The sequence below is a fragment of the Cherax quadricarinatus genome, chromosome 55, assembly GCF_038502225.1.
Source record: "Cherax quadricarinatus isolate ZL_2023a chromosome 55, ASM3850222v1, whole genome shotgun sequence".
Classification (NCBI taxonomy): domain Eukaryota; kingdom Metazoa; phylum Arthropoda; class Malacostraca; order Decapoda; family Parastacidae; genus Cherax; species Cherax quadricarinatus.
This window is the reverse complement of record NC_091346.1, coordinates 15,408,799-15,421,454: the sequence shown is the minus strand read 5'-3', so window position 1 is coordinate 15,421,454 and position 12,656 is coordinate 15,408,799. Positions and strand designations below refer to the sequence as shown.

At 41.0% G+C, this 12,656-nt stretch overlaps 1 protein-coding gene across 1 annotated transcript in view; it reads right to left on the bottom strand.

The window, feature by feature from the left end:
- Positions 1 to 940: 940 nt before the first annotated feature.
- LOC128698998 (FRAS1-related extracellular matrix protein 2) overlaps positions 941 to 12,656 on the bottom strand; it is a 63,501-nt gene continuing 51,785 nt past the window's right edge. The window contains exons 21-28 of the mRNA XM_053791507.2: positions 11,887 to 12,033; positions 10,446 to 10,605; positions 9,207 to 9,326; positions 6,988 to 7,126; positions 6,432 to 6,619; positions 3,097 to 3,249; positions 2,246 to 2,629; positions 941 to 1,942 (exon numbers count right to left, since the gene is read on the bottom strand). Of these exons, the coding sequence (XP_053647482.1) occupies positions 1,739 to 1,942; positions 2,246 to 2,629; positions 3,097 to 3,249; positions 6,432 to 6,619; positions 6,988 to 7,126; positions 9,207 to 9,326; positions 10,446 to 10,605; positions 11,887 to 12,033 (1,495 nt within the window). The 3' untranslated portion in view covers positions 941 to 1,738. The remainder of the gene's footprint in view (positions 1,943 to 2,245; positions 2,630 to 3,096; positions 3,250 to 6,431; positions 6,620 to 6,987; positions 7,127 to 9,206; positions 9,327 to 10,445; positions 10,606 to 11,886; positions 12,034 to 12,656) is intronic.

Below are 12,656 nucleotides of genomic sequence, written 5' to 3'. Positions count from 1 at the left end.
GTCCTTGAAGGTGAGATCCTCCGACATAATCACTCCCAGGTCTTTGACGTTGGTGTTTCGCTCTATTTTGTGGCCAGAATTTGTTTTGTACTCTGATGAAGATTTAATTTCCTCATGTTTACCATATCTGAGTAATTGAAATTTCTCATCGTTGAACTTCATATTGTTTTCTGCAGCCCACTGAAAGATTTGGTTGATGTCCGCCTGGAGCCTTGCAGTGTCTGCAATGGAAGACACTGTCATGCAGATTCGGGTGTCATCTGCAAAGGAAGTCACGGTGCTGTGGCTTCCTTTGCAGATGACACCCGAATCTGCATGACAGTGTCTTCCATTGCAGACACTGCAAGGCTCCAGGCGGACATCAACCAAATCTAGTACCGAACTTGCACACGAAAATCACTCACTACGAAAGCAAAAGACTTGGCAGACGATGCACCATCCCCCCAATGAAAAGCAGGGGTGTCACTAGCACGTTAAGAGACCATACAATAAGTGTCAGGGGACCGAGACTGTTCAACTGCCTCCCAGCACACATAAGGGGGATTACCAACAGACCCCTGGCAGTCTTCAAGCTGGCACTGGACAAGCACCTAAAGGCAGTTCCTGATCAGCCGGGCTGTGGCTCGTACGTTGGTCTGCGTGCAGCCAGCAGCAACAGCCTGGTTGATCAGGCGCTGATCCACCAGGAGGCCTGGTCACAGACCGGGCCGCGGGGGCGTTGACCCCCGAAACTCTCTCCAGGTAAACTCCAGGTAATAATGAAATATGAAACTGGTGTAGAAATACAAAAATAGAAAACTTTTATGGCAACAAAAAAACGAAAATGGCAGTGATATTTGGCAGAGTTAAAAGTCGACGTCTTTCTGATACACACAGGTAGGCTTATTAATGGAGACACAAAAAGTTCATTCATCCATTCTTATGTAATAAAAATACCCAGTTGATGCACGTGTTTAATTTTTCACACACAAAAATGTATCACTAAGGGGGATTACCAATAGACCCCTGGTTATCTTCAAGCAGGCACTGGACAAGCACCTAAAGTCGGTACCTGACCAGCTGGGCTTTGGTTCATATGCTGGATTGTGTGCAGCCAGCAGTAACAGCTTGGTTGATCAAGCCCTGATCCACTATGAGGCCTGGTCACAGACCAGGCCACAGGGGAGGTGACCCCTGGAACTCTCTCCAGATAAACTACAAGTATGTCTTTCTGGAAGCGTTTTGATTCTGGCATCTTGGTCATTCGACATTTGGAATGACTAGTGTCTCACCATCCTCTTGATTCCATGTTGTCTCTTTCTCCAGTTCTTGTTATCATATACATTTACCTCCAGTAGGCCTATTGTTTTGGTCTATTCAGCTTTTAAGGCTAACTGCATAAGATATTAGTTGTATGACTTGTTTATCACCCAATTCGCATCTTGATGGTGGATGTCAAAGGCTTACAAAGGCACATAATAGGGATCACAATTTCTCTCTCTCTGTACTCTGAAATTACAGTTTTGGCTGTGCTGTGTCACAGTGTACTCCTTAGCACTTTTCTAGTTTTATATACGACTGTATCACACCTCGGCACTTTCTGCACACAAATGCTAGTAGCAACTGTGGAAAATATAGTTTCTATTGTATCCCATTTTACACACGACTGTTTCATACCTCAGTACTTTCTTCACTTAAGTGGTAATGATGACTGTGGATTACGTAGTTGTTAATTTGTTCCATTTTGCACACGACTGTTTCATACCTCGGTACTTTCTTCACACAAGTAGCGGCTGTGGAAAGCATAGTTGCTGGCCTTGCTTGTAGCAGCGACAGTCACATAACCCGATGGGGTTGAAGCTTGACCACGGCGGCCTCTGATGAGAACCATGGCAATGATGGTAGTCACCACAACTACAGCCATGAGAGTCACCATCACGGCCAGAACAGAGAACTCGGAATCCTGTATGAGAAAAGCCCATAAGGTTGCATTATTTTATTAAAACCTGTGGTGTATTAATATATTTTTTATAAATCATCCATTAAGCCTTAATGGATGCTCTATAAAAAAATGTATCATTAATGATTCAGGAACACAAAAAATTATGTGAATATATAACATATTTATGAGACCAAAAAGACACAGTACTGTGACTGGAACAATACACAAATAACCAGCACATAGAAGAGAGAAGCTTACAACCGAAACATCATTGTCACCTTCTCTCTCCCATGTGAGGGTTATTTGTGTACAGAATATTTATACCTGATCAGAAAGGCTGGGGTCCCATTTATGTTGTGGTAGCCGCAATGATAATCGATGCATATTAGTACCGCTTCCCATACTGCCAGTGGGGATTTTCTCAGCATATGTCCTCTTGACCCGTGTCTCTTTATGTCCAGATTCAAAAGGTATAAAAATGCCATCAGCCTCGATCGTTTCTGATTTACGGAAATGATGGCCACGCCCAAATGTCTTGGAAATGTGATTAAAATTTTCAATCCATGGCGAGTCTTCCTTCGTCGTGGTGGGAAGGTGGTAGAAGTCACCTTGAGTGGACAAGTCTCTCTTGGTAATGCCTGCTGCTGCAGTCTCTTCTGAATTGACTGTATAAATGCAGTGTACAAACCACTGATGTCCATGGAATACCTAATGAAAAAATTTGTTAAATATTGTGTTTGTGGTTTATTAGGTATATATATAATCTCTGTCCACAGCAGGTTCTGAATTTGCACACTCAGTATCAAAGTTCACAGTACTTTTGCCACTCAACCAGATCCCACTCATCCACAAGGGTTCTTACAGGATAATTTTTACAACCAGCACTTCTGTGACAAGGTTGTATCAGGAGTCAACAACTGTGACCCCTGTCGTCTCTTCCACGCCCCTGCAGCTTTCCTGGTACATCGGTTTTCATTATCACTTTCTCATGCATGTATCCATGCATGAGAATGCATGGATGCATGCATTCCCATGTCTTGCACTATGATAAAACTTGATATAGAAACTGTCACAACAAAGACTTATTCAGCATCTATATTTTTACTTCATCATTGTCGATGGCAGTACAGTTTTATATCCATTATAAAAATGTGATAAATGAAGTATAAACCAACCTGGAAGAGCGGTGAGGAGTCAAGAGAGAAGCCATCAGCATCAGGCTGCTGCTGGAGAACCACAACATCGGGATGTGGGTCGTGATCAGCCAGGTGAGCGTTGAACTTCTCTTCTTTGTAATATAGTTGAACACTCGCTGGTGCCTCACGATCCTTGAGAATACATCATTTTCATCCTTATTAGTATTACTGTAGCCATGCAATGGAAATTCAATGATGTTTTATACAGAAGTATTTATTTTTATGACCTTTTGGTTTTCACTTTTATTTATATTCTTTGAAGCTGCACCATGGGAAAAATATCATGAAAGGTTTTTCACCACCTAGATGGTACAGTGGACCCCCGCATAGCGAACGCCTTGCATAGCGAACAATCCGCATAGCGAACGCTTTGTTCGCTAAAATTTTGCCCCGCATAGTGGACAAAAACCCGCTCAGCGACCTTCGTCCGAGACGCGTCCAATGTGCGCCCTCAGCCAGCCTCACATGTGCCGCCCGTCCCATTGTTTACCAGCCAGCCTCCGTGGTAACATTCAAGCATACACTCGGAATATTTCGTATTATTACAGTGTTTTCGGTGCTGTTTGTGGAAAATAAGTGACCATGGGCCCCAAGAAAGCTTCTAGTGCCAACCCTACACCTCAAAGGGTAAGAATACCCATTGAAATGAAGAAAGAGATCATTGATAAGTATGAAAGTGGAGTACGTATCACCGACCTGGTCAGGTTGTACAAGAAACCAAAATCAACCATCGCTTCTATTGTGGGCAAGAAAACGGCAATCAAGGAAGCTGTTGTTGCCAAAGGTTTAACTGTGTTTTCGAAACAAAGATCGCAAGTGATGGAAGATGTTGAGAGACTCTTATTGGTGTGGATAAATGAAAAACAGCTAGCAGGAGATAGCGTCTCTCAAGCGATCATATGTGAAAAGGCTAGGAAGTTGCATGACGATTTAATTAAAAAAATGCCTGCAACTAGTGATGATGTGAGTGAATTTAAGGCCAGCAAAGGTTGGTTTGAGAGATTTAAGAAGCGTAGTGGCATCCATAGTGTGATACGGCATGGTGAGGCTGCCAGTTCGGACCACAAAGCGGCTGAAAAATATGTGCATGAATTCAAGGAGTACATAGAAACTGAAGGACTGGAACCTGAACAAGTGTTTAATTGTGATGAAACAGGCCTGTTCTGGAAGAAAATGCCAAGCAGGACCTACATTACTCAGGAGGAAAAGGCACTCCCAGGACATAAGCCTATGAAAGACAGGCTTACTTTGTTGATGTGTGCCAATGCTAGTGGTGATTGCAAAGTTAAGCCTTTATTAGTGTATCACTCTGAAACTCCCAGAGCGTTCAGGCAAAAGAATGTCCTCAAGGATAATTTGTGTGTGCTGTGGAGGGCAAACAGTAAGGCATGGGTCACTAGGGAATTTTTCTATAACTGGTTACACCATGCATTTGCCCCCAATGTGAAAGATTACCTAACTGAAAAGAAATTAGACCTTAAGTGCCTCCTGGTGTTAGACAATGCCCCTGGTCATCCTACAGACGTGGCAGAGCGACTTTATGGGGACATGAGCTTCATTAAGGTGAAGTTTTTGCCTCCTAATACCACTCCTCTCCTGCAGCCCATGGACCAGCAGGTCATTTCCAACTTCAAGAAACTGTACACAAAAGCTCTGTTTCAAAAGTGCTTTGAAGTGACCACAGACACTCGATTGACTCTAAAAGAGTTTTGGAAGGATCACTTTAATATCCTCAATTGTGTAAACCTTATAGGTAAGGCTTGGGAGGGAGTGACTAAGAGAACCTTGAACTCTGCTTGGAAGAAACTGTGGCCAGAATGTGTAGACAAAAGGGATTTTGAAGGGTTTGAGGCTAACCCTGAGAGGAGTAGTATACCAGTTGAGGAATCAATTGTGGAATTGGGGAAGTCCTTGGGGTTGGAGGTTAGTGGGGAGGATGTGGAAGAGTTGGTGGAGGAGGACAATGAAGAACTAACCACTGATGAGCTGATAGATCAACTTCAAGAGCAAGAGGCCAGACCTGGGGAAACTGGTTCAAAGGAGGGGAGAGAGAAATTGAAGGAATTGCCTACTTCAAAGATTAAGGAAATGTGTGCAAAATGGCTTGAAGTGCAAACCTTTTTTGATGAAAATCACCCTCACACAGCTATTGCAAGCCGTGCTGGTGACTGTTACAATGACACTGTTGTGAACCACTTTAGACAAATCATAAAGGAACGAGAGGTACAGGCCACTATGGACAGATATGTTGTGCGAAAGAAGTCCAGTGACTCTGAAGCTGGTCCTAGTGGCATTAAAAGAAGAAGGGAAGTAACCCCAGAAAAGGACTTGCTACCTCAAGTCCTAATGGAAGGGGATTCCCCTTCTAAACACTAACACTCTCTCTCCCCTCCTCCCATCCCATCAATCATCACCAGATCTTCAATAAAAGTAAGTGTCATGTAATTGTGCATGCCTTTTTCAGTTTGTGTGTACTAAAATTAACATTTTTTTGTGGTAAAAAAATTTTTTTTTCGTACTTTTGGGTGTCTTGCACGGATTAATTTTATTTCCATTATTTCTTATGGGGAAAATTAATTCGCATAGCGAACATTTCGCATAACGACCAGCCCTCTTGCACGGATTAAGTTCGCTATGCGGGGGTCCACTGTATTTGAATTACCATTTACTGGTTAAGCCATTGTGTACTTGGAGAATAGGAGGCAATGAGGTTCTATAAGGCTAAGGCTCTAGCTCTTACCCTAAAGAAACCTTGACCAGCGTGAAGGCACTTCACCCCACCATCAATCCCGTGAAGGGCTTGTGGGTTGAGCAATTTCACTAGTGGACGAGCAATTTACAAGGTTTTAATTAGGTTTTAACAAGGATGTTGATTTGTCTAGGAGATTTAAAAAATGATTCGAGAAAATTAAATGGAAAAGAAAAAGTTCTGAGCATCATGCTGGTAAAAGTTTGGAGCCATGTAGAAAATTCTAGAATATTATCACAATGATGGTCATGTAACTTTACAATGATCTTATATTACAGATCAAAGTAACATTTTCATTATATTATTTTGCAAAGTTGCTCTTGTATTTATAGTCATGTTCTTAAAAAACTTAGGACTAATTCTCATGCTGGAGATGGCACTTAGACAACAATTTGATGTATCTCAGACCCAAAATGTCATTGAGTTTTATCTCCTGTTTGTGGGTCAGTTTTAAACAATTCCAACCATGGTATTGTGACTTATTTCCCATCCAGAAGAGTCTTAAAGCTCCGTACGTGACGATTTCTCTAGCAATAATTTCAAAGCTGATTCATCGCTTACTAACAATAATCTTAAAGTTGTGGAGGAGGTTAGCAGAGTCTGCCACACAGCCATACTCATCTGTGTCTGGGTTATACTTGGGAACATAACCGTCAACACCAGTACACAAGAAGACCTTCTCCAGAGTAATGTGGAATCCTGCTCCCAATGCTTGCACTGGGGCAATCATCACTCTCCCGTAGATCCTGTCTCCTGTCAGAGAGATAAAGTTGGTTTTACTGGCAATCCTTCATAGGACTTTAAACACAGTACATTAGGAAAACTAAAATGTAATGAAATACTCATTTGTACTTCATGTTATAATTTGTTTACTGTAACTTTTACCACTGAATATATCATTGCTTAGCTAATCTTAAGTTAATTTTAAGCCTGCCCACAATGCTCTGCATACAAGGGGCTTTTGGCATGTACACTCAACCACTGTATTTCTTTGTACAACTATGTATCATGTCCAAATAATAATAAATAAATAAATAAATAAGTAAATAAATAAATGTGTCAATGCTCCTAAAATACATCTAGTTGACTATAATGCTGAAAAATGAAAGCCTTCAACTGACCAGGATAAAAGGAGACAGACTGAGTGTCGAAGTCTGATGTTAGGTTGGAGAGCCAGAGGTTCCTCTGACTGGTGAGGTGGAAGAGTGTGTTGAGGGTAAACTGTTCTGGTACAGGATCTGACACTTGCTGAAAGCGCACCTGCAAGACAAGCAGTTACTGCTGTGGCTAAGCTCTTGGAACCTGGATATGGCAAAATAGGAATTAAGGTTAGATAAGATTCATCAGGAAACAGGACAACACTGTTTTCTGATGCAGATCTTAGTCATATGATGACAAGCAGTTACTCCTGATGGTTAGTTTCTGGAATCTGAACATAGTTAAGCAGGAACTCAGGTTAGGTAAGATTCATTAGGAAACAAAACAAGTGCTGCCTGATGTGGGGTCTTAGTTACATGATGACTCGCAGGTGGGGCCTTTTGGTCATCTGACCGAGGCCTTCCACTGGCTTACCCATTCATCTCTTTTAGAAATTAATATTGTTATACAGGAACTCAGGTGATCATGGAATCATCTAGAAAAATCATAGGTCCATTTACAGAAAAAAAGTTAGCTATAATGTAAATTTTTTATATGCCAAGCTTCAAATTTACAGTAAATTTATTCTAGGAAACTAACTTAACCTTGCTGTTATTTACATAAAATAAAATGGCATAATTTACTTGACCTATCTAAGAATTTGTATAATTATAGCAAACCCTTTTTCTGCGAGTGGAAAGTCTACCTGGAGGTCATTCAATAAGTGTCAGGGACCCAAGACTGTTCAAATGCATCCCAGCATACATAAGGTAATTACCAATAGACCCCTGACTGTCTCCCAAGAAGCTCATTGCTAGTAATCCCTTCCTTAAATCTCTTGTTAGAGCAACTGCTCAAGAAGAAATTTCTCACCTAGCTGGTAGTAATAAGTTATCACAAGTTATATACACTGATGGATCTAAACAGGAGTCTTCTGGCAGGGCTGCATCTGCTCTTGTTGCCACCTCCCTAGTTAAGAACGATAATAAATTTGTTGAGTTTGGCATAAGAATTAACAACTGGGCGTCTACACTGCAAACTGAATTGTTTGCAATCCTAATGGCGCTAAAGCTAACCTATGACACTGAGCTTGACTCCATCATCATTACTGATTCTATGTCATCATTGAAGGCTCTTGACTCGTATAATGACTCCAACAACATGCTCATTGGAGAAGCCAGGTATAGATACTCAAAAATTAGGGACAAAGGAATTAATGTACAATTGCTATGGATCCTATCACACATTGGATTACTCCTTCATGATAAAGTTGATATGTTAGCCAAGAAGAGTATCCAGAAGGAGAATGTAGAATATAACTTTGGTATAACTGTGTCTAGCATTAGGAATAATATTAGGAGAGAAGTAAATAATGAAAATGATTGTTATAGGAATGCAATTAGAAGCCTGAGTAGATCTATAACCCACTATGATAACATGAACGTAGATAAGTATGTTTATGGAGCAACGTGCAATGTGAACAGACTGACTGATGTTGTAGTGGCCAGGCTTAGGCTTGGTTACAAGTACTTCTGGTAGTTTGGGAGACACACAGATGATGATCAAACTAAATGTAAATTATGTGATCAGGCATATGGTCACTGTCTTGAACACTATGTGCTTAATTGTCCACTTATTGAGGAATACAGAGACAGACAATATAATAACCTATGTGACATGTCAAGATATCTTATTAATGAAAATAAGATACCAGATATACTAAGCAAATTTCCTAAATTTGCTTAGTAAATTTCCTAAATTTGCTTGTAACAGATAAGTGAACTATAGATATGTATGTAGATATAAATGTATGTAGATATAAACTATAGATATGTATGTAGATATAAATCCATATGTATTCCTGTTAACCCTTTGGGGCCTAGTTCCTAGGCCTTTTGTGTATCCATATGCTCTCGCGCTACCATCCACAGGATGGATATGGGGTGCACAATAAACTAGCCACTTCGGTGGCAAAATCTAAATCTAATCTAAATCTACCCTGACTGTCTTCAAGAGGGAATTGGATAGGAACCAAAAGTCAGTACCTGAACAGCCAAGCTGTGATTTGTACATCAGTTTGTATTTGGCCAGCAGTAACAGCCTGGTTGATCAGGTCCTGATCCACCGTGGGGCCTGGTCATGGACCGAGCTGCTAGGGCATTGACCCCTGGAATACTCTCCAGGTATCGCTGTTTTATTTTACCTTGAGGTCAAAAGAGATGAGGTTCCCAGGGTTGCAGACAAGGGGTAGGGCGTACACCTGGTCCTCAGTCACAGTGCACGGCAGGAGGTGTACCACATAAGACCCGCTGTAGTCCCGAACCTGAAGGTGTGCACAATGTCCTTATTATTTTATGTATTAGCTTTAACCAGAAGAAACTAAGTAATATTTCTCCTAACAAAATTTGTTAGGAGGTTTAAAGTCAGTGGCTTACATATAAATTATTCTTGAAATATTTACAGAATAATGAGGACATCATAAATTAGAAGAAAACCACTATTAAGAAAATCTAAAGAACAGAAGTTAGGTAAATGTCCGATAGAGGTTCGAACTTTGGTAAGAGTGTTAGTAAGACAGACAAAATGTTATGAGGATCAGACGAAGGATTGAGCCTCCAACTCTCCTCATGCTAAATGGCTCAAATGAGTTTAGCAGTTTGCATAATGTATTAACTCTTTTTATTGTTCAACATAACTCCCACTGCATTAACCAAGTGGGTTCAGCTCTTGTTTCTTATAATAATCAACATAATCCTTTAAAGAGGGTGATACAAGGCCAGTGAAGGGCTGTGGATCCATGGAAATAAAGCTACCTTCACGGGTCCTAGAACACAGATATGCACACAAGAGGGAGGACACCAAGAATGGTAATAATGGTAGAATTACCGACAAACTGTTAGGTAAAAGGACACAGACGCAACTAATGTGACATTGTATTGTGGCAACATTTCGTTCTCTCATTGGGCAGCGGTACTGACGACCCTACCCATCTGTTGGGCATTCCCACTTGTAATGCAGCTCATCTGAAAATCCATCAAGTGAGTATGTTGCAGATTTTGTGTTGGAGCCTTTGGATGATATCATGGGCATCAAGGAGCTCCACGGCTCCTTGCATCATATGGAGTGACCAAGGACCCAAACATATCCAATAAAAATGTCCTTTCATCCATATTGCCAGCCTCATTATACTTTTCACTTTCAGGTTGTGATAAAGGTGAACCTTAGGTAGCTTTAAAAGCAGGTTGAACAACTAATATGATTTGAGAAGTGGGCCAGTAGGCCTACTGCAGTGCTCTCTTATTCCCATGTACTTGCAGATCCCTTTAGATATAACCAATTTACTCATGTACTCTACAAATTTGAAAAATCTCAATTGCTGAGCCAAACATTGTCTTAAAGTGTTTAATCTGATTATTTGTGTCTTTTATTAAATCCCACTTACTGCCAAGTCTGAGACAAACTGCCAGTGTTGTTCTGGATGGGTGTAGGTGGGCTGAGAGGTGAGTAGCTGCAGGGTGAAGGTCAGGTCAGGGTGGTCATCAGAGGTCACACTACTGCGGAAGTCAGAGGCTGTGTGCTCCTCCAGGAAAACTCCGAGGAACCTGCAGTGGTAACACCTCTTAACAGTGGAAAAAACACACTTTGCAGAATAAGAATTTTTGGGGAAGACAAGGTTTTTCACTCAGTGCAGAGATTTATCATCACATAACTTGAAAAAGTTCTAAACAGAGTGAAACTTTGTATCAAGGAAAGCTTCTTTTCCAAAGTGTGTCCAAAACATATTACATAACCAAGGTCTTTGCCTCGTAAGGAATTACCTTCGTAAAACATCTCAAATAACTATCTTCCTGGCAAATATTTTTTTGTGTATTTTATTTCATTGTGCCCTATGATCTATACAGGTTTATACTAATGATGATGATGATGATGATGATGATAATAATAATAATAATAATAATAATAATAATAATAATTTTTTATTATCACACTGGCCGATTCCCACCAAGGCAGGGTGGCCCGAAAAAGAAAAACTTTCACCATCATTCACTCCATCACTGTCTTGCCAGAAGGGTGCTTTACACTACAGTTTTTAAACTGCAACATTAACACCCCTATATATATTCAAGCTTAACAATTATTGTCCCATCAAAGGGAGTGTTTTGATGCTGGAGAAAGGGCTCTTGATCCAAGGAATTTGAGCAACTCTCCCCTTCCTTGGATTGAACCTGATTACAGGTTTACATATAAAGCTAAAAATTTGCTAGTTTCTTAACCAGGGACATGACTGACATGGATCCCCCCTAACTCATCTTACCCTTGTGTTGATAGATCCTGTTCATACCTACTCCTGAAGCTGCGTGTGATGCAAAATATAGGGATTAAGTAGGCCAATTCCCCTTAAATCAACATAAACTGATGTAATATAATAATAATAATATTTTTATTTACTACAAGTACATGTAGTACATGGTATACAGACCATAGCTGACATTAATGACATACTACTATATAGAAAGCCCCTTGTTATGCTCAGCATTTCGGGCAAATTAGGTCAGTGTCCCAGGATACAACCCACACCAGTTGACTAACACCCAGGTACCCATTTTACTGATGGGGAACATAGATGCTGGTGGAAAGAAACACGCCTAATGTTTCTACTCTGGCTGGTAATCGAACCCAGGCCCTCGCCGTGTGAAGCGAGAGCTTTAGCCACCAGGCCACCAAACTTGCTTATTCTAACTGCATTTGATGCGAAAATTGAGCAAAATTTTAATATTTGATATGATGTGAAAACCCCTGATATTTTTCAAAATTTCACTTTTTTTTTCACGGATTCCAAGGTGGTCATCTTCGTTTACCTAACCCAAGGGCTTGGAGCTTACCTGGGTTGGGTGCGGCAGGTGACCACAAGCCGGCCGTCTTGTGCTAGCTTCATGGAGGTTGGGTAAAGGACACCAGCTAGTTCACTCTCCACAGTGGCCCTGATGCCTTGGTGCCACAAGATGGCCGTGTCGTAGACAAAGCTCAAGCTGCAGGGGCAGGAGAGGTAGTAGTCACTTGTCTGTGTAAGTGTGTAAGTAAAAAAAAGCACGAGTATGGTAACTTTATTTAGAGACGATGTTTCACCTGGACACCAAGCTTTATACTTTATTTAGATCCACTTATCTGACAGCCCACTGAAAGATTTGGTTGATGTCCGCCTGGAGCCTTGCAGTGTCTGCAATGGAAGACACTGTCATGCAGATTCGGGTGTCATCTGCAAAGGAAGACACGGTGCTGTGGCTGACATCCTTGTCTATGTCGGATATGAGGATGAGGAACAAGATGGGAGATTGTCGAAGGCTTTTGCAAAGTCTGTATATATTACATCTGCATTCTTTTTGTCTTCTAGTTTCACCTGGACACCAAGCTTTATAATATCTTAATAAAGCTTGATGTCCAAGCCTCCCCATCCACTTATCTGTTTTTTTTTTTTTCAACAAACCGGCCGTATTCCACCAAGGCAGGGTGGCCCAAAAAGAAAAACGAAAGTTTCTCTTTTTAAATTTAGTAATTTATATGGGTGAAGGGGTTACTAGCCCTTTGCTCCCGGCATTTTAGTCACCTTTTACAACACGCATGGCTTACGGAGGAAGAATTCTGTTCCGCTTCC